At 43.2% G+C, this 22,740-nt stretch overlaps 1 protein-coding gene across 2 annotated transcripts in view; it reads left to right on the top strand.

Annotated features, from left to right (window-relative positions):
- The window catches only part of IQGAP1 (IQ motif containing GTPase activating protein 1), a 184,360-nt gene that overhangs the window by 104,865 nt on the left and 56,755 nt on the right, over positions 1-22,740 (top strand). For both annotated transcript variants that reach the window (XM_075133296.1, XM_048865968.2), the window contains exons 15-25: positions 1,052-1,215; positions 7,108-7,198; positions 8,377-8,544; positions 8,933-9,075; positions 9,607-9,777; positions 12,851-12,934; positions 13,503-13,574; positions 13,664-13,733; positions 14,190-14,398; positions 21,884-22,039; positions 22,208-22,371. In XM_075133296.1, the coding sequence (XP_074989397.1) occupies positions 1,052-1,215; positions 7,108-7,198; positions 8,377-8,544; positions 8,933-9,075; positions 9,607-9,777; positions 12,851-12,934; positions 13,503-13,574; positions 13,664-13,733; positions 14,190-14,398; positions 21,884-22,039; positions 22,208-22,371 (1,492 nt within the window). The remainder of the gene's footprint in view (positions 1-1,051; positions 1,216-7,107; positions 7,199-8,376; positions 8,545-8,932; positions 9,076-9,606; positions 9,778-12,850; positions 12,935-13,502; positions 13,575-13,663; positions 13,734-14,189; positions 14,399-21,883; positions 22,040-22,207; positions 22,372-22,740) is intronic.

Below are 22,740 nucleotides of genomic sequence, written 5' to 3' on the forward strand. Positions count from 1 at the left end.
AGCACCAATAGGGACTCTATTCAGTGAAGTAGTCGTAGTTACTCACCTTGTGGTTCTTCGAGATGTGTCCACCCTCCTCACCTCTGCTTCTGATTTCTTTTCTATGACTCTGTGGTAGAGAAGGAATTGAGGGGGGTTAGCCCGCACACGAGGCCTAGCCTTGTGGCGTAGCACGAGGAGGGACAGTGCATGTGTGCAGGCCTAATGGACACTGATACCAAAGTTCTGCGATCAGCAGCACAGGGACGCAAGTGCACCTACAGTGGAGCTCCCACAGGGACACTATAGTGGCGCGTCCATAGGCACACACGTCTCAAAGAACCATCATTACTGCACAAGGTGAATAACTTCTTTATAAAATATGAAAAGCTAATTTTTCAGTTCTTTAAATGTTTGTTTTCATTTTATTTAAGACTTCCCCCCAAATTAGCCTGGAGATTCCTCTGTAGAGAGGCCTAAACCTGGAAACTTTCAGTTTATGAAACACAGCCTTTTTTTTTTTTCTTTTTAAATTAACGTGCAAAACAGTGTCATAATTTTTTTGGAAGTAGAAAGTTTTGGTTTTTTGTTTAGGGTTTTAAACCATCACACAAATGAAGTACCCATACTGATTTAATTGGATCTGTCAGCTGCCTTTGATACTGTTGAAGGTGGTATCGACATGTTTGCAGTTCATAGAGTAGATGGAATTGGTTTTGCAGTGGCTCTGCTCCTGGGTGTTGGGAGGACCCGGGGGGGAGAGTGGTGATCATCTGATGTGAGGGGGCTTATGCTGGATGCCCTAGGGCTCTTTATGTCTCTCCTTATGGTTTCCTTGAGCCACTGAGCAGTTTGGTTTTTGTACAGTGCCCAGAGCACTGATTGGGCACTATACATGTGAAGAAATTAGATAGGTGTCTTCACCAGAGAAGCTGAGTTTCAGTTGCAAATGTCATGATAATTCTCAGCTGACACCAGCTTTATTAAGGACTCTGACCATTCAGTGATGATAAAACATGGCTTGTGATCTTCTGCTGACCAGAAACTGTCCCTTTTATTCTTTCTGTTCTAGGGATTTTAGCAATTGGGCTTATTAATGAAGCTCTTGACGAGGGAGACACCAAAAAGACCCTTCAAGCCTTACAGATCCCTGCAGCAAAACTGGAAGGGGTAACCCCAAAGGTAGCACAGCACTACCAGGACACATTGATCCGAGCCAAGAGGGAGAAAGCACAGGTGAGTGCTATTAAACAGGTCTCTGCAGAATTTTTTGTAGTCCAGTATATTCTGTTGTGTGATTATGGCAGAAATAGTGCTGATGTCAGTGAAGCAATTGTCAGGCCTTCTGTGGGGATGATCATATTTTGACACTTAGGTTTTTTCTACACTAAAGAAAAATAGTTTTGCAACCACAAGCTGGATGTCCCCATAAACCAAGGAAACCGCTGCAGACATGATGATTGTATTGCAATGGATCATTGCATCTCTTGTTGTTGCTTCAGTTCAGTGCATAGAACAGAGGCTGTACTAATGCATTTTGGGACTCTTGAAGCACCGATTCTATAGTGTGCAGCACTTTTGTTGAGAGCACACAGAGGCTTTTGGGTAATTTTCAGAAGTGAGGTCCTTCAGTGTGCAGCAAATACACAGACCCAAAATCACTGGATTTATAACTTCTCAAAACCTGCAATTTTCATGGATTCATGGATTTTTAAGACCAAGAGGGAGAGCTCTGATGTAACATAGGCAATGGAATTTTCACTCAGTAATCCCTGCAACAAGCCCAATAATTTATGCATGAACAAGAATTTTTAGAGAGACATCCAGTCTTGATTGAAATTCCCCCAAGTGATGGACATCCTCTGGTAAATTGTAAGAGTGGTTAATTACCCTCACTGTTATAAATTTTCATTTTATTACTGGATCTTGTTCTGCCTTTGCTAGATTAAAAAACCCTCTAGTATTAAATATCTTCCCCTGTGAGGTACATGTAGACTGATCAAATCACCTTTTAGCACTCTCTTTAGTAAGATAATAGATTGAATTATTGTCTTTCTCTCTCACTGTATGGAAGATTTTCCAGATCACAAGTTATTCTTTTAGTTCTTCTCTGAATCCTGTTCAATTTTTCAACATCTTTCTTGAAGCGTAGAGTCTAGTAGCAGTTGCACCAATGCCACAGGGGTAATATAACCTCTCTACTCCTACACAATATTTCCCTGTTGACGTTTTTTATAGGATGATATTTCATTAAAAGAACATTAAAGTTGAAAAGTCAAGCAATCAAAACTAAAAAATAACATAATTTAGGTTGTCAGTGCAACCTTAATTTGGCCTCCTTGTGTATATGCATTATCATACAGCCTTTAATTTCGTGATCACATACTATTTTTTTTCCCCACAGGACCTGTGCCTCATCCTATGCACAGGATGGACAGTGACTCAGGGTTCTGTAGGAAAAGAGATTTTTCTGTAGGACCCTGGTTCATTTGTTCCAAAAGATGGAAGGTATGTAGTGAATGAGGCAGGGAGCTGCAGGAAGAGAAAGAATGGTCTCTTGGTTAAGGCAGTTGAATGCCATGCTGAAGAACTGGATTATATCCCTGCCTCTAACACAAAGTTCCTTTGTGATGCTGGACAAGTCACTTAAACCAAACTTTTGACAGGTGGTCGCCAACGTGTGTTCCTCATTTATTGGCTGCCCTAACTGAGAGACCTGGGGTCTGATTTGCAAAAGTGCTGAGCACTCAACTGTAAGTGAAATCAGTGGGAACTGTACTGTGAGCATATAAAGTGCTCAGTATTCTGAAAAAATCGGATTCTAGAGGGGTCTCAGGTTTGGCACCCAAATGTTGTGGGCAGTTAACAATTTGGGACTTAATCTCCCTGCTGTGTCTACACTGCAGCTGGGACTGAGCCTTCCAGCCCAGGTAGACAGATTCATGTTAGCAGGACTCATGCTAGCACACTAAAAATAGCTGTGTGGACATTGTGACACTGGCAGAGGCTTGGGCTAGCCACTCAAACCCAAACCCATCCTACTCCCTGGGTCTGAGCTGAGGTGGTTGGTCTGACCCGCTCCCGGGACCCTCCTGCTTGCTGTGCAGAGGGGCGGGGGAAGGGGAAGCACTGATGTTAGGGTGTCCGCCTCCCCCCTCTCCATGTACCCCATCTCTGGAGAGCAGGGGAGGGGGGGCAGGGTTCAGGAGCAGGGGAGCTGCAGCTGCTGCTTTCTGGTGAGTGCCTTAAAGAGACAGCGCATGCTCGCCTCCCAACACATACTTGTGGTGGTGGTAGTGTTACTACTTGGTACTTCCTGCAATGCACATACATTCTCTGTAGTTTTATTCTTTCAAAGTGCTGTTATTTTAGTTTAACTAGTCTATTTCATAATTTTATTTCTCTCTTATGCTTAAATTTAATTAATTGAGTAGTGAATTCTAAAATGCCTAACCTGTCCTGGCTGGAGTAATTATCCCTATGGTAACTTTTTAAAAATATATATTATATCTAGGTTTTTTGTTTCTGTTAGTGGCGCACATCCGCACATTACCTCAATATTGGTGCACATAACAAAATTCATTACGCACGTGGATGGAAAAAATTAGAGGGAACATTGCTTGGAGGGTCTTTCCCAACTATATTGTAGACATACCCTCTGTGCCGCATGTGTGCTATAATGAGAGCACCATAGAAAACCCATGAGGAAATTGATGATTGTATATTGAGTGCAGGGTTTGCATGTATATAATGTAGTAAATAATGAATGTGGTCAAATGTTGAATGACAAGGATTAAAAAGAAATATTAACTAGCTATCCTTTTATTGAGCAATAACCATTCTGAGCACTGAATGAGACAAAGGTCCTGTGGAAAATATAGCATGTAATCATGTAATTAAAGCTTGAATCATAATCAATCAAATGAAGTTCGTACAGGAAGCCTTCATTTTTGCGTTTCCTAACTTTTAAGTGCTTGACTTTGCAATATTAACATTCTCTTCATATCAGTTTTTTAATGTAAAATATAGTTAAAGCTATATTTTACACCTGTTTACACCTATAATACAGAAAATAAATGTTAGAGACCAATGAATAACCAATTCATTGAGAGACTTGGGGAAGGAGAGATCACACAAAACATATGCTACCGACAAGCTGCCTGCTAATCATCGCTTACTTCTCTTGCTTCCTTTCCCTGCTCTGATGATTGTCTGGTATAGATTGTAAGTGGGAACCTTATCTTCTGAATCTTCTTTAAAGAGTCTGGCAGGGTTTCAGCACTAGCTAAATAACAAGCAGAAGTTAGGGAGATAAGTAAGTGGTTCATCTTCTTAGCTGGGGAAAGGGTAGGGGGCATGATTCTTGTTGGGGTGTGCCTGCTTTGGGTAGTTTGGAGTCAGAAACTGACCTTGCCTTTTTCTCTTCTCGCTGGAGAAGGGGATGCTAGATTTCTCTGCCTTTGGTAACTTGAGGAGGAGAGTTTCATACAGCTTATCTCAGAATCCATCACTGATTTTTCTAGGCAGGAATTTGGTTTATGAGACTAAGACCTATGTTGAGGTCACCAATGGTTCCATGTAAATGTAAACTTCTGAAATGCAGATGACTGATAATTGCACAAATTACTAATGCAAATGAGGGCCCCGAAAGGGTTAAAATCTCTCAGGAACTGATCTGGGGTTGAATCATTTCCTTTTGCTGAGTCAGTGTGAAATAATGAGCTCCTTTTAGTGTGCTGGCAGCTTGTGCCAGGCTGGGCTGGTAACTGCAGTTGGGGTGAAATTGCCTTTTTTGGACATTAACTCAGCTTCAGGGCCCCTCCCAGCTGCACTTGGAGTAATTTTAGAAATTGAGATATTAGACTACAGTATAGAAGGAAAATAGTGAAAATCTTCAACCTGACTAGTACTGGCTAGTAAATGTGTGTATCTTGGACTGACTGTACGATTGTCACTTAGTTTCTCCTTAGTCACTTCTAACTCCTTCTAACTTAGTCACTTAGTTTCTCCTTGGATGGTGGGCTACTGTATGGTGACATTTTCCAGGCAACAGTACATGTGGAAGTTTTTAGAGAAGTCAAAAGCAAGGTCTTTTTTTCATAGAGAAGAAAGAGTAACAGTTTCCTTACTATTGCTGAAGCCCTGCAATGCTAAATGTGTGGGGGGTTTTCCAAAGCCATCCTAATCATCCTGACATTCTGTGGATTGACTTTTACTAGCAGAGATTGGAGTGTGCAAAGTTACCTTTATCAAAGTGGACTAGAAAAGCCCTCTTCCCCCCTCCACTTGGACAGTTTCTCCCCTCTCCCATTCTCCTGGGATCAGTTTGACTTTTAGAAGAAAGCTGCCTGTTTTGGACATGTTGCTCTCTTGAGTGAAAGGGACAGATATCCAGGTCATTGTTGTGACCTGTCTCAAAGCTACAGAATTAAACTATTTTAATAGGGCAAATTCAGAGGATATATTAGGAAATGCCTCTTTTGGAATTGACCCTCAAAACCCCTGTTTCCAGCTATAGAGTGGCTCTTTATGTTGTATGGCAGTGGTGCACTTTGTGCTGGAGTTGAGTGTTTCCTGTATTCTCTTTGTACAGTGAGGGCTGAGGGAGGTGGTTTCTGTTTTTAGTAATTAGCAACAGGAAGCACATGGTGGGTGGAGAGAGACTATACTTGGCAGCTGCAAGGTCATTTGTTCTTCATGCATATGTTTTGGGTCTTTGTTAAACTTCTACCCCTTTTCCCTCATCTCAGTCTCCTGCACATAAACACAGCTGAATAGTTTTGTTCAAAGTCCAACCAGAGCAGTTTAGTGTGTGTGACGAAAGCCCTATATACAATGGCCTGTTAAACAGGGTTCCCACGCTTAGTTTACAGTCTGTTTAACGCACTTCCAGCCAAAGACTATTCTAACACTTTTAGGCCTCGGAATGTGGATGGGGAGAAACCAACTTTGAATCATGTTTAAGAACTCTTTTTTCACATGTTTTGTAGCCTCTTTGTACATAGGCTAGGGCAGGGGTGGGCAAACTACAATCTGGGGGCTGTATCTGGCCCTTCAGACGTTTTAATCCAGTCCTCGAGCTCCCGCCAGCGAGTGGGGTTGGGGGCTTGCCCTGCTCCAGTGCTCCAGCCAGGGAGTGGGGTCGGGCTTGCCCCACTCCGCGTGTGCCATGGCTCCACACGGCTCCCGGAAGCAGCAGCGTATCCCCCCTCCGGCTCCTACGCATAGGGGCAGCCAGGGGGCTCAGTGCGCTGCCCCTACCCCAAGCGCCATCCTGGCAGCTCCCATTGGCTGGGAACCATGGCCAGTGGGAGATGCAGGGGTGGTGCCTGCGGACAGGGCAGCGTGCAGAGCTGCCTGGCTGCGCCCCTGCATAGGAGCTGGAGAGGGGACATGCTGCTGCTTGAGGTAAGCGCCACCCGGAGCCTACACCCCTGACCCCCTTACGCACCCCTGCCCCAGCCCTGATCCCTCTCCTGCCTTCCTAACCCCTTGGTCCCAGCCCGGAGCACCTTCCTGCAGCCCCAACCCCTCATGCCCAGCCCAGAGCCCTCTCCTGCACCCTGAACTCATTTGTGGCCCCACCCCAGAGCCCGCACCCCCAGCCAGAGTCCTCACCCTGTCCTGCACCCCAGCCCCCAATTTTGTGAGCATTCATGGCCTGCCATACAATTTCCATACCTAGATGAGGTCCTCCACCCTGGGCTAGAGTCTTCTTCCCATACTATCAGGGAAACAATATCCTCCGAGTGGCTTTAGGCTACTTGGTGCTAATTCAGTGGCCTTTTGCTCTCGTGTCCCTGATCTCTGCTTATTAGAGCTATGCACAATATTAGAATCTATCAGTTGCTCCCCCTTCCTCAGCAAGTTTATCTTTGGAAATGAGATGATGGGAGAAGAACCTGCTTGAGTTATGGCTGTAGCAGCCTCTGCTGGTCACAGGAACACATGAAGTTTTAATTCTTGTGCTGTAGTCAAATGCAGAGTATCTGGAGAGGAATGTGGCTTTTTTTCCTCTGTGGCTGAAACTTAATGTGTGAACACTTGATATGTGCGCAATTTACTTCACTAGGCACAATTATCTTAGATGCACAGCAGGAGATGAGCTTTTTCCCATTTTTTCTTTAGGACACTCGGGATGAGACAGCTGTGCTGTGGCTGGATGAAATTCAGGATGGGATTCATCGATCCAACAGGGACACAGAGGAAGCAGAGAAATGTAAGTTGCATATTAAGTGTTTATATTAATCTTCATCAGGCGTCCTCAGACTTTCTACAAGATGGTTCAGACATAAAACTGTCACTGCGTGGAGTGCTCTGGAGGAGTGTTTCAGGTGGAATCCATGTGCATAAGGCAATATTCAAGGTGAGGCCAGACTGTTAACTTATTTTAAACGTGTTATTTTTTCCACGTTATTATGTTACCTTCTGAATACATCCAAGCATCCAATTTGGTATTATTTTACCACTGCAGCACAGTGGGCAAGTGTCTTCACCAAAATGCACTCAATAATGCCTAAATTTTTTTCCTGAGGTTGCAACCAATTCATTACTCATCTGTGTATTTGTGCATGCATGCACAATTTAAATTATTTAATCCGGTTCATATTACATTGTATTTGTCTATGGTAAATATAATCTGCCATTATTTTGCCTAGTCACCCAGTTTTATTAGATGCTTTTGGAGTTCCTCAAATTTGCACTGATTTTTACTAACCTAAATAATTTTGTACATTAGCATTTTTCACCTGTGCTATTCACCACAGCTTTGAGATACCCTAAAAGAATCTTGAACAGTAGGCCTACCACTAGTTCATGGGCACCTCACTATTCACTTCCTTTCTGTCTCCAGAAACCATGGTTGATTCCTGCTCTTTGTTTCCTATCTCAACTATTTTTTCAGTTCCTGACAGAATTTTCTGTCTCTCCTTGTGGTTTTAAGTTTCTTTGATGGCGTGGTGTTATAGACTTTATCAAAAGCCTTTTTAAATTCTTTTCACCAGTTTCCTTTATTTGCCATTTTAACTCTCTGAAACAAGTGGGAGCCCTGCTAACTTCTATACCTTTAAATTATCGAGATTTTTTTCTTGCATTTTATGTATTCTGATTTTTTTATATTCTCTCATTCTCTGTAACATTTATCATGTGAACTCACTAGCGTCCTTTGTATTGACGATGAAGGCAAAGTAGCTGAGCATTTTATTTTCTCCAAGCTCCTGCCCTCCCCTCCCCAGCTTTTAGTAGTCATCTTACATTTTTCTTGATATTCTTTTTTAACCCGTCATGTTTTATAAAATATATTCTTATTCTTGTCTACTTTAATTTCTAATATTATAGTATCACAATAATGACATTAAATGATTCCAGGGTAACCCACACTTTTGTGCATTATCTAAGTTTCCTTAGGAATTCTGGCCATTAATGAAGCAGTGGTCCATGGTGATGTGGGCCAGACCCTCAGTGCCCTGCGCTCACCTGATGTTGGACTGTATGGAGTCACTCCGGAGTGTGATGAGACATACCAGCGTGAGCTGGCAGAAGCCAAGAAAGAAAAAATGGCAGCAGGTGAACTGTGGGGGTTGTACAACTGAATTTTAAATGGTAAACTAGCAAGAAGAAAGCAGATGAATCTGTGATGGTGGTATGGAAAGCAGAGGCCAGGGAAAAAATCTGTCTGGAATGGAGTCTAGGGTTGTGTGGAGGGGATGGGGGACTTCTTTTTAACATTTAGAAAATATACTTTTACTTAAATCTTTAGTAGCATGTTCTCTACTTCAGGAGCATGTTATGGTAGGTAGATCAGTAAGGTCTTGGGGGAATGACATCTGCTTTTCTAGCTGCAGCGAACAGATAGTTAAAAGCAGTTGTACTGATGATTGCTTAATGAATGTTATCTGTGTGCTGGGAGGCTGTGCTTCACCTTCAGTTCCTGTACTTCAATTTCTGCTCATAGGGGACAATGGCAGTGAGTGGGTGAAGCACTGGGTGAAAGGAGGCTATTATTATTACCATAACCTGCGAACCAGAGAGGGACGTTGGGATGAACCCTCAGGATTTGTGCAGAATAATACCCAGCTCTCCCGGGAGGAGATACAGGTAGTAGAATAACATGTGCTCATTGTCTCCCTGAAAAGAGCAAGTTCTTTGTAGTTGCTCACCTGAGTAATTCTCCCCAGTATTATCCTACAAGTTAAAGCTTAATCCAAATAGAATTATTGACTAAAAGATAATGCTGTTTAAAAATAACTAAAACAAATAATTTGCTGCTACATCATCTTCTCAATTGTGCCTTTTTGGGTGTGCCACCATGCCCTTTTGGTTTTGCCATTATGCTATACACATGCTTTGCACCCTTTCTACTGGGGACTAGCAGATTTTTATAGATGATGTTGGCTCCATATGTCAGGAAATTCCTTCTCTCTGGAGAAAGTATATAGAGGAGCCACTTCAGCAAATTCACCATAACTTTGAGCTCAAGATCATGATCCCAGTGTATGTTGAAGGATAATTTAGGATATTTTGTGCATGATATAGGAAGTTAATTTACCATCTTGACTTTTGTCTCCTCTACCTGTCCTTTTTCCTTTTCTGATTTGCACTGCCTCTTCTTCCATAACACTAATTCAGAGCTCTATCTCTGGAGTCACTGCTGCGTACAACAGAGAGCAGCTCTGGCTTGCTAATGAGAACTTGATTACCAGGCTGCAGGCTTGCTGCCGTGGGTACCTTGTTCGCCAGGAATTCAACTCCAGAATGAATTTCTTGAAGAAGCAAGTCCCTGCAATCACTTGTATCCAGGTAGTGAAGTCCTATGTCTTTGTCTATGGGTGACTTCTTCTGTGTCCATACTACATATACTGTGATACTATTATTATTTATTATTATTTATTTATGTGAATTATAGTAGTGCCTAGTCTTAGGGTATAAAATAAAGTAAACCTATATTAGGTTGACTTCAGTGTTGATAAATGCAAAGTAATGCACATTGGAAAACATAATCCCAACTATACATATAAAATGATGGGGTCTAAATTGGCTGTTACCACTCAAGAAAGAGATCTTGGAGTCATTGTGCATAAGTACTCTAAAAATATCCACTCAATGTGCAGCAGCTGTTAAAAAAGCAAATAGAATGTTGGGAATCATTAAGAATGGGATAGATAATAAGACAGAAAATATCATATTGCCTGTATGTAAATCCATGGTACACCCACATCTTGAATACTGCGTACAGATGTGGTTTCCCCATCTCAAAAAAGATGCATTGGAATTGGTTCAAAAAAGAGCAACAAAAATGATTAGGGGTATGGAACAGCTGCCATATGAGGAGAGATTAATAAGACTGGGACTTTTCAGCTTGGAAAAGAGATGACTAAGGGGGGATATGAGAGAGGTCTATATAATCATGACTGGTGTGCAAAAAGTAAATAAGGAAGTGTTATTTACTCCTTCTCATAATAAAAGAACTAGGGGGTCACCAAATGAAATTAATAGGCAGTAGGTTTAAAACAAAAGGACGAATTTTTTCCCATAACGCAGAGTCAACCTGTGGAATTGCTTGCCAGAGGATGTTGTGAAGACCAAGACTATAACAGGGTTCAAAAAAGAACTAGATAAATTCATGGAGGATAGGTCCATCAATGGCTATTAGTCAGGATGGACAGGGATGGTGTCCCTAGCCTCTGTTTGCCAGAAGCTGGGAATGGGTGACAGGGGATGGATCACTTGATGACTCCCTGTTCTGTTCATTCCCTCTGGGCACCTGCCATTGGCCGCTGTCGGAAGACAGGACACTGGGCTAGATGGACCTTTGATCTGACCCAGTATGGCCATTCTTATGACTTGCTGCCACCGCAGTAATTACTGTGGTGGTGCATGTCCACACTATCCTCCTTGGTTCGGTTGAGCATGTCCTCACTAAGAGTGCTTCCACCGACCTAAGCGTGGCTGCCCCATAGTCTCCCTGGCTCCCAGCAGGCTGCTCCCCCTCCCTTACCTCCCTGTTCCCCGCCATGAACAGGAAAGAAGCTGTCCAGGGCTTCTTGCCCCTGGAGAGCGGGGTCCAGCTACCCCGGCATCTTACCCCCCCCACTCCCACTGGGAGATGGGCATCCACCATGGAGCCATGAAATTGACAAGACAGCCAATGTTCCCAACCCTGGGGAGGCACCCAGACTTCTCACTCCAGCTGCCAGCCAGGAGCAGGGTCCATTCTCACCCTGGCTTCCAGCTGGGTGCACAGTCCAGCCACCTAGTCTTCTCGTCCCAGCTCCTAGTTGGGAGACTGATCCATTCTTGCCCCAGCTCCCAGCTGGGAGCAGGGTCCAGCTGCCCAACTCTCTTGAAATTGACAAGATCTAACAGCCGATGTAAGTAGCAGTGTATATATAAACACTTTGTCGTTCTAACTACACCGACATAAGCCTTACGCCTCTCATGGAGGTGGAGTTATTATGTTGGTGTAGTAGGGCACATACATCGCAGGACAAGGCTGTAGTGTACACACTGATTTAATTAGGTCGATGTAAGCTGCCTTACGTCGATCTATCTGTGTAGTGTAGATCAGGCCTTAGAACCTGGCCTCACCTACCTTGTAGCTGGCCAAAACTGGAGACTCAGTAAGGAGTTTGGGGAAGCAGAGAGCAGACACAAAAGCAGGAGATCTGTGAAAAACTGGGAGCTAGACTGGTCAGGACTCTTACATGGAGTGAACTCTGTCCTTTCTCCTACCACCTGTTGTAATCCTTCAGGTGTGAAGCTGATGCAACTTGCCCTCTTGTACAGCTGGATCCTTCTTGGGCTAGAACCACCTGGGAGGAATGTAGAATGAGCTGGTAGCCTTAGGCCAGGAATGAGAGAGATCAGTGGCTTCATAACAGAGCAGGAACATTTGGTTAGGAGGGAGTGGGCATGAGAGTCACTCACAGGATTGATGGGGGGACCATGTTGCTCCTCTTCGTGGTCAGGTTGTTCAAGGAGCTAGGGGGTCAGAAGAGGGAAGAAGCACCATTTGGCATGAGGATTGGACACTTTTTGCAGGGGGAGAGTGAATAATGCTTCCAGTGTGTAATATGTGACTGATCTGTACTTGATGAGTAGTTTATCTCCACAAGACGTATGTATACTTCAAACTGAATAAAATTTCATCCTTTCACAGAAAACAGCAATTGGATACCTCCAAGCTTTTCCACACCCCCTTTCCCAGAGCCTGCAGAGAAGTGTCTTTTTCCCAAAAGTTAACAAATTTGGATTTCTTTCTTAAAGAGCACTGCATTTCTTCCACGTGACCCCTTATACATGGAACACCTTCACTAAATCTATGTGGACAGCCACTTTTTTGTGGTCCAGCTCCCTTCTTAAGGCACATACCTATCACCTTGCCCATGGTAAACTCTGTAATAAAGACTATTGGGCAAGGGGACCTGTTAGGATATGTCTACCCTGCAATTAAAACCCTGTGGCTGGACTGTGCTAGCTGAATCGGGCTCACAGGGCTCGGGCTGAGGGACTGTTTAATTGCAATGTAGATGTTTGGGCTCAGGCTGGACTCTCGGAGATGGGAGGGTCCCAGAGCTTGACCTGCAGCCTGAGCCCCAATGTCTACACTGCAGTTAAATAGCCCCTCAGCACGAGCCCTATGAACCTGAGTAAGATGGTACAGGCCAGCTTCGGATGTCTAACTGCAGTGTAGATGTACCCATAGTGCATCTAACATTTTTCACACATAAAAAAAAAAAAAATCATGAATCCTCAATTTTACACTTGGACAAAGGCAAACTTGGGATGATGAATAGCAGGGGAGTGTTAAGAATGGTAATGCCTTGCAAAGTAAACTTCTTTATGTGTGCGTGTGTGCATTGTCTGGTTTCAGTCTCAATGGCGTGGCTACAAGCAGCGGAAGGAATACCAAGGTCGCTTGGAGTACCTGCGAGCACACAAGGACCAAGTAGTGAAGGTACAGTTTCTTTGGAAGTGTGTCTACTCATAGTCATAGAAATCAGAGATGGAAAAGAACTTTTAAGTCATATAGTCTATCCTCAGGCGCCAGGGCAGAATCATTCAGTATCACGGATTATGTACTGTTTCTAGTTCTTTGTCCAGTGTAGTTTTAAAGATCACCAGGGCTTCTTCCTCTTTTCTCACTAGAAAATTCCACTGCCTCACTGATCCCATGGTCAGAAAGTTTTTTCTAATGTTCATCCTAAATCCTTCTCTTAACTGTACCCTATTCTCCTAATTATACCCCCTCTTTGTGTATGATCCTAAATCCCTCTCCCTTCCTGGCATTGATATCCTTCAAATATTTATAGAATATTAGGATTTGCTTCTCTCCTTCCTCATCTGTAATTTAGCCAAAATTTACATATTTAGCATCAATCCCTCCAGCTCTCTGATAATTTTTGTTGCATTTCTTTAAATTCCTGCTAATTCCTCAATGTCTTTGTGGCAATAAGGTTGTTGTGGGACCTTGTCTTGGAGGAAAGAATTTATCTCTATCTGAGTATCTCATTGCTACTTCACAGATTCAGTCAATGACCAGGATGCATCAAGCCAGAAAGCGATACAGAGATCGTCTGCAGTATTTCAGAGACCATGTAAGACTTCCTCTGCTACACTAGTTTTAATATATATTTTCTGTATTACACTGTGAATGAAATGATGTGGGATTTTTTTTTCCTCCTAGATAAATGACATTGTAAAAATCCAGGCCTTTATTCGTGCAAATAAAGCACGAGATGACTACAAAACTCTCAGTAAGTATTGCCAAGGGAATGAGGCTTTTATACCTGAAGAGTCGGTATTTCCGTGGCACACTGCTAATGTAGTCTGCATTACTGTAGACCATTTAGAAGAGTAGTAGATTGGGAGGTATTTGGGGTGGTATTGGTGGGGGAGTGTGTAAGGTTGGGGAACACTGAGGGTGAGAGATTTTAAATCCAGACATCACTGTAGCTACTGATGGGTAGAACTACAGCTTCTCAATTAACCTGGGCATCACAAATTAGCCTAGACTGGATATTTGTGTGACTCTTTCCTTTGTTGCTGGTTATGCTCACGTTTTGTCCAAAAATAAGTAATTCCAAATCTTTCTAGAAGCTGTTTATATTGTGTGGTGCTAAATTTGTCAAGTGATAGATACTTCATATGCTGTTAAAATGTGTATTCATTGATTTCTCTTGCTCTTTGCCTGATACTTCATTTCCTTTTAGTCAGTGCTGAAGACCCACCTATGGCTGTGGTCCGGAAATTTGTCCACTTACTGGATCAAAGTGATCAAGATTTTCAGGAGGAGCTTGACCTAATGAAGCTGCGTGAGGAGGTTGTGACCCTTATCCGATCCAATCAGCAACTGGAAAATGACCTCAATCTGATGGACATCAAAATTGGACTTCTTGTGAAAAACAAAATCACATTGCAGGTATGAAGCACACTAATAGGGAAAGCCAAAGAACAGAGTCAGGCATATAGACCAGATCATGGAGAGACATTGCTTTAAGCTGTTCTAGACAGCTCTACTAATTGAATTATCAGTCCCACTGTGGGGAAGGAAGTACATGTGAAACAGAGGGCCTCTGTGCGATAGTCAAGACAAGTGGAAGTTGATGGGGATTCAGAAGGACAAGAGGGTGGTTGCAGCACAACTGAAAGAAGGAAAGAAAAGAAATGCTTCAGAGATAGCCAAGCAAGAAGAAAGAGATGATGTGGGGGGCCTTCTGAGGTTGCTGCCTGAGCGAGAGGTTTGTTAAAGAAGATGGTGATTGTTCAAAGCAAAAATATTACTGCTGTGCCCCTTCTGTTATTATTTAAGAGCCTATGGCATCAATGTGCCCAGCACAGAGACAAAGTCACTGCCCCAGTAGCATAGAGTCTAAATTAGGTACTGTGGATCAGACACATGATAAGCCCAGGGAAGGCTCTACTGTAAATTGTGGCAAATATCCTAGGGGGTTTGTTGTTGAAATGTTTCACAGAGAGGATAGAATTGTCTAGCGACAACTGAGTGACTAGAACTCCTGAATTCTAATCTGGTTCTGGTTTGCTGAGGGGCTTTGGTAAAATTGCTTCATCCCTCTGTGCCTCAGTGTCCCCATCTCTAAAATGGTTATAAAAGTAATACATACATACATTCATTACATAAGTAAGAATGTTAGAGAATTCAGTCCCTTAACTCTGGCACGTAAGCAAAATACTTTTATTTTAATTTTTAAAATGCACACATCTACTATATTGGGCACATTCACAGGTACTGTAAAAGCAGCAGCAGCTGGAGCCAATGTGTAAAGGTGATAACTCTTACTCAGTCCCGCCATCTTTCCCTCTACCCCCACACAGAGCTCTCCCACCACCCCCCACCCATCATCATCCTCATTGTGGCAAATCCCAAAGGGACATGGCCTTTCAAATAGAGCACCACCTGCATCAGTCTCTGGCAACTTGCTTAAAGTGGTCTAGTTATAGACTCAGTTTGTCCATCACTGGCAATCTTACTGCGCCACCAAAGCTTTTGACACTCACATGATCGCTAGTCACATAGTGACATTCTTTGATACAGATGCTTAAGAATTCATTGGTCTTCTATTCTAATAGTATATCTGTATCAAGAAGGCTGCCAAAACTGAACCAGAGCTGACTGGAGATGGTTACTAGATTCAGTTTTTAATAGCCTTGTTTATGAGATGTGACATGGGTCAGCTGATGAAGACGACGAGAATGACAAATGTCAATCTGGGGTTCTTCAGCTTTCCTTAGTACCCATATGTCACTTCCATACAATAGAGGGAATATGATTTTGGTTTTATAGATCCACAGCTTTGTAGCAAGCTTGAAGTTACAACATCCTTATCGACTCAAAGACTTTAAGGTCAGAAGGGACCATCATGATCATCTAGTCTGACTTCCTGCACATTGCAGGCCACAGAACCTTACCACCCACTCCTGAAATACACCCTAACCTCTGGCTGAGTTACTGAAATCCTCAAAACATGATTTAAAGACTTCAGGTTACAGAGAATCCACCATATACTCTAGTTTAAATCTGCAAGTGACCTGTGTCCCACGATGCACAAGAATGGGGGGAGGGATAGCTCAGTGGTTTGAGCATTGGCCTGATAAACCCAGGGTTGTGAGTTCTATCCTTGAGGGGGCCATTTAGGGATCTGGGGCAAAAATTGGGCACTGGTCCTGCTTTGAGCAGGGGGTTGGACTAGATGACCTCCTGAGGTCCCTTCCAACCCTGAGATTCTATGATTTTATGATTCTATGTCGAAAACCCCCCAGGATCGCTGCCAATCTGATCTGGGAAAAATTGCTTCCTGACCCCAAATATGAGTCAGTTGGACCCTGAGCATTTCGGCAAGACCCACCAGCCAGAAACCTGGGAAAGAATTCTCTGCTGTAACTCAGAGCCCTCCCCATCTAATGTCTCATCACCAGCCATTGGGGATATTTTGCTACTAACAGTCACAGGTTGGCTACATGCCATTGTAGGCAGTCTCATCATACTGTTCCTCCATAAACTTACCAAGCTCAGGAGACTGCTGAACAAAGTGACATATGGCAGCAGCTGCTGTTATACAAGTTCCTAAATCTTTCCAGCACCGTCTGTGATACTGCCCAAATATTTAACAGCTGACAGTCTCCCCTTGGGACAGGTTAATACTGAGCTGGTGGTTGCTTTGATGGTAACGGGCAGGGATTTAGTTTTGTCTGAATTAATAACCAGACCAATGCACGCTGCTTCTTTCCCAACCAGATCGGCCATCAGCTGCAGTGTTTCACCAACAAGATGGTGTCATTGGCATATTTGAGCTCTCAAAGCAGAATGATGTTCAGCTGAACACTACTAACAGTTGCCTCCTCCAGCTTATCTATCAATTAGTTCATGCCGATATTGAACAGTGGTGACAGAACAAAGCCTTGCTGAACTCCCATCGAGATAGGAAACCATGCCATATATCTGCCATTGACTCTAACACAGCTTTCCATTCCATTATAGAGCTTTTCTGTCCCTGTCTTCCAGGGACATTGAGTCACCTCATTAGATTCCATAGACTTGTTCAATGCACTTGAATAAAAGGTCTGGCAAAGTCTATAACAAGTGCTGAGCATGGCATATTAAATTTAACCATCTACTCAAAAAGCTGCCTCAAGATAAAGACCTGATTGATAGTAGAATGACCCGTCTTAAAGCCACACTGAGTACCCGGTCTTTGCCCTGAAGTACATCATTCATTGGAGATATTAATAAGGAAGCAAAGATTTTTCCCTGGGAGTAACAGAGTAATACCCATGTAGTTGCCTTATTGCCCTTTTTAAACAAATTATCACTTCTTCCAGGCATTGGGGATGAGATTAGTAAGCCAGATGGTCTAGAAGAGCCTTTACAGCGACAGTACAGCAGTACTCTCACGTGTTTTCAGCAACTCAGGGGTAATGTTACAAACCCATCATGTCTTCCCAGACTGCAGCTTATGGACTCTTTTTGATTGAAGGAAGGTGGCTCTACCAGAACTTCCTGTCCCTTCTTAAATGGAAGAGAGGCTGAAGGTGACAGACAATTGAGGAGCATCTTGAAATGATCTTCCCAATGATACAACTGATACTACAGGCTCTGGCCAATGTTGCTGTTCTAATTCTTACTAATCAAGAAGGTGCCACCTTCTGCTGCAAATACTGTAAAGTTAACTAGAGTGTGCTGAGATGGTGCCTGGCAGCAGCCTGTTCTAAACTGACTGCCTGAGACAACCACCAGGGTTTCTTATCTTATTATACAGTGACTTGATGGCATTCCAAAGTCAAACCCATTCAGCCTTTGCTTTTGCTCTCAGCAACTTGTCTTTGAAGACTCAAATCACAGCCCTTGTTTGTGTGGGGCCCCCTCCCCCCCCCCCCAACTCCAACTGCTGGGAGCACCTCCTCACTGATCCATGGATGAAATTTGGAGGGTTGAGGCCCCAACACTGAGCTGGCAGCGGTCAGCACTGATGATTTGAAACAAAGCCATTCCTCATCAGATGACAGACAGACTTCAGTCTCTAATGCTTAAGCAGTTCAGACGAGAAAGCTGTGTGATAGCTTGGTTGTAATATGAGTGTTTAATTACATCAGACTGATTTAGACTCATTAATTTGGCAGTCTTCTAAATCAGAGGCGCACTTTTATCAGCAGAAACAGATTGTCAGTGTCCTGTTTAATACCTTTGCAAACTCATACATCTATGACTGTTGACTGATAACAGTTAATGAAAACACAATCAATATCAATCCTAGTGAAAACATATGAGCAGAACCATATCGGCTTCCATCTTTGGGTGATGGAAGAATCAATCACCAGGTCATTGGCAATTGCTAATTCTAACATTTGCTGCCCATTCCTGTTCTTCTGCCCAATATCAAACTTCCTGAGAGTACTGGCCCAGGTGCCATTATCTTTTCCTACCTCAGCATTAAAATCACCCAGGACAACAGCTCTTCTCAGAGTTTCATTAAGGATTGAGTGTAGTTACTGGGAAAAATTGTCTGCAGTCGCATTGTTGGCCTTGGTGTTGGTGGGACCATACACTGTGGTAATGGTAAGATTCCAGTAGCTGGTACAGAAACAGACTGATAGTCATTAATCACCCATCAGCCCTGCAGTGCCCATTGGGCATTGGGTGAAAGTATAACAGCCACCCACTTCTGGAACAACCCATCAGGGCAGCCTGAGAATAAAAACATATAGTCCTTGCTTTCATTTCATCACTTCCTGGCCAGCACACTTCAGATAAAGCACAGATATCAATGTTCAGGCTTTTCAACTGCTTGATGAGGAGAACGGCTTTAGCTGTTTCAGACAATGTTTGAACGTTCCAGGCACCAATTTTACTTTTGCCACCAACAAAGAGGATACCAGAATGGCCCGTTTGCAAGGTTTCATTGGTCATTTTGGCCTCAGTGGAAGAGAAAAACACTTGGCTGCTTCAGCTGCAAGGACAATCGACCAGATTGTTGACAGTGCTCAGCTTCAGTACAAACACCTTCACAATGTGAGCATACCCACCCTGACCACCCAGCTGCTCATCACACCCCTTGTACAAAGCAAAGCCTAGGAGAAGAGACAACATGACCAACATATTAGGGCTGTGTTTAACTCATGGGGCAGCACATTCCACAGTGGAAGGCTCATCAGTCAGAATTCCCTGCCTTCTATCCTTTTGTGATTTAAATCAGGGGCTTGTTAACTTGAATACTTTTGACTTCTCTCATCTGGCATGGTATCTGATGGAGAGAGGTGGTTTCTGAGATAATAAAGATCCCCAACCTGTTTAAAGTTTTATTGGTAAAAAGCCAACACCTCATATGACACCCAAAAATAAACTGGAAGAGAGGACAAATCACAGAGCACAGAAGTAATTTGCTACATGAGTGAGGCTCTTTGACAGACTGTCTACAGCATTCTGCACTAGTTGAAGCTTTGAACAGTTTTTAAGATTTAACTGCCCGTTGAGAGCATGACAATAATCCAGTCTCAGAGTGACAAAGGTCTGGATCCTTGTGGCAAGGTCCTGCCTTAAAAGAGGCTGAAACCTTGGCCAAGTGTCAGCAATAGAAAGTGCTCTTGCCCACCCAGAACTATGCTGCGGGGATACCCTCCCACATATTCTGGGGCACTGGGACCCAGGTAATGTTTCGCCTCTTCATCCCTTCTGCCAGTGTTGCCTTGGCAGAAAACCACAGAGAGGAACAGCCAGAGTCTCCAGCTGGAAAGAGTAGAAGCATCCAAACCATATCTCTGGAGATTCCAAGAAGTTTCTACAGTTTTGACTGAGCTTTCTCTACCCTATGCTGCTATTTAGAACATAAAAACGGCTATACTGGGTCAGACCAAAAGTCCATCTAGCCCAGTATCCTGTCTTCCGACAGTGGCCAATGCCAGGTGCCCCAGAAGGAATGAACAGAACAGGTAATTGTCAAGTGATCCGTTCCCTGTCACTCATTCCCAGCTTCTGGCAAACAGAAGCTTGGGACACCATCCCTGCCAATCCTGGCTGATAGCCATTGATGGACCTATCCTCCATGAATTTATCTAGTTCTTTTTTGAACCCTGTTATAGTCTTGGCCTTCACAGCATCCTCTGGCAGAGTTTTACAGGTTGACACTGTGTTGTGTGAAGAAATACTTATTTTTGTTTGTTTTAAACATGCTGCCTGCCTATTAGTTTCATTTGGTGACCCCTAGTTCTTGTGTTATATGAGAGAGTAAATATTTCGTTATTTACTTTCTCCACTCCAGTCATGATTTTATAGACCTCTATATATTCCCCCCTTAGTCGTCTCTTCCAAGCAGAAAAGTCCCAATCTTATTAATAAAAAGAAAAGGAGTACTTGTGGCACCTTAGAGACTAACCAATTTATTTGAGCATGAGCTTTCGTGAGCTACAGCTCACTTCATCAGATGCATACCGTGGAAACTGCAGCAGACTTTATATATACACAGAGAATATGAAACAATACCTCCTCCCACCCCACTGTCCTGCTGGTAATAGCTTATCTAAAGTGATCATCAGGTGGGCCATTTCCAGCACAAATCCAGGTTTTGGATTTGTGCTGGAAATGGCCCACCTGATGATCACTTTAGATAAGCTATTACCAGCAGGACAGTGGGGTGGGAGGAGGTATTGTTTCATATTCTCTGTGTATATATAAAGTCTGCTGCAGTTTCCACGGTATGCATCTGATGAAGTGAGCTGTAGCTCACGAAAGCTCATGCTCAAATAAATTGGTTAGTCTCTAAGGTGCCACAAGTACTCCTTTTCTTTTTGCGAATACAGACTGACACGGCTGTTACTCTGAAACCAGTCTTATTAAACTTTCCTCATATTTGCTCCAACCCCCTCCCTTCCTCTCCCTCACGCTCTTCATCTCAACTTCACTCTACAACTGCCCCCCTTACCTTCTTCTTTCCTTACCTGTCCCCTTTACTCCCTTCTGTACCCTTTTTCTTCTCAATTAGTTCATCCTGTCCTAAGTAAACCTAGCAAAAAATATATAAATAAATAAATAAATTGTGGAACTAATGTGAGCGTTGCTCCCATCCCATTGTTCACTTTGCTTGTGTTATACCCCTTCTCCCCATGTCTGTCTGGTCCATTTAGATTGTAAGCTCTTTGGGGCAGGGAATGTCTACTACTCTGTTTGTACAGCTCGTAGCACAATGTGGCCCCATTTTTGTGTGTCCCTTAGGCACTACCATAATAAACTTGATTCGTAATAACAAAATCTGGATGTGCAGAAGCAGCTGCATATCAGACAGGACCCTGAGGTTGTGAACCTGAGTATCTCCGCTTACCTCAGTCCTACCTTTTACTGAGTCTGTCAGCTAACCATCAGCCAGGACTCTGGGTAAATCAGTAAACTGTACCTGGCAGATTCAATAAAACAGGCTTTGTCTGTAATCCACATATTGAAGACCTCATTCCAAACCAAATCACACTGTGATCCAGCAGTTTCATGTGTACCTTGAGCACCACAGTGCCCCAACAAGAGTGGGCCCACAGGGAAGTGAGCAGTCTCTCAATACAACACTCTGGATCCACTAAGAAAGAAACAACTACTGCACAATGATAGTTTATCCCAGCCTGTGGCTGCAATCGAGTGAGGAACACCTTATGGCTAGTTGTACTGAATGCAGCTGATGGATTTAATTAAATCACCATGGGAATGCTATTCTTGATCATTGCTAGCAGGAAATCGTCAACTAATGAAACCAGTGTACTGTCCATAGCACATCCAGGTATAAAATTGTGCATAATTCTCTGTGCAGTGTTAATAAATATAGAGATTAAAAGGACACGATTTTTAAAAAATGTGAATGAGGATTTGGGAGATTTAAGTTAGATTTGAATCTCTCTCTTCTTGTCTTTGCAGGATGTTGTCTCTCATAGTAAGAAACTTACCAAGAAGAACAAGGAGCAGCTGTCTGACATGATGATGCTGAACAAGCAGAGGGGAGGTTTGAAGGCTCTAAGCAAAGAGAAGAGGGAGAAGCTGGAAGCGTATCAGCACCTGTTCTACTTGCTTCAGGTAAGCAGCTCCCCTAAGGCTTAGAGCTTTTGACAGCCTCTTTCCATAGAGACTTCTGTGTCTTGAATCAGTTGTTATTTGTACACTGTGCTTTGGACCCACTATTGCCACCAGTCATCCTGGCCTTTTTGGGAGTGAATGCTGAACCTTTTTTCGTTGTTGTTGTAGACTAATCCCACCTACCTGGCCAAGCTGATTTTTCAGATGCCTCAGAACAAATCCACCAAGTTTATGGATTCAGTGATCTTCACGCTGTATAACTATGCATCCAATCAGAGGGAAGAATACCTGTTACTTCGGCTTTTCCAGACAGCACTGCAGGAAGAAATCAAGTATGTGCTGCCATGGCCTTGTCATACAGATGGCTTAAAGGACCGTTATTATGATAGCAGAAGACATTAAGTGATAAATGCTACACAGTTTATCCCTGTTCATGCTTGAGTCTCCAGTTTCTGTCTAAGAATAATTCGGTTTTCCCTGAAGCACAAAGAAATATCTGTTAGCTTGGAGAGGAGCTATTCAATAATAACCATTGAGGAGAAAACAAGCCTCTTTACATTGGGTTTTAGGATGGTTTTATTTTAGATTAAAAGCATCTGCTTTTCTGAGGAGGAAAACTGTGGCTAAATGAATCTGTTTTAGAAAAACATGTAACCAAAATTTAAAGTGATTTAAACTGCTGTTATGCCTAGAGTAGCTCC

This window comes from Caretta caretta, chromosome 10 (genome assembly GCF_965140235.1).
Source record: "Caretta caretta isolate rCarCar2 chromosome 10, rCarCar1.hap1, whole genome shotgun sequence".
NCBI lineage: Eukaryota > Metazoa > Chordata > Testudines > Cheloniidae > Caretta > Caretta caretta.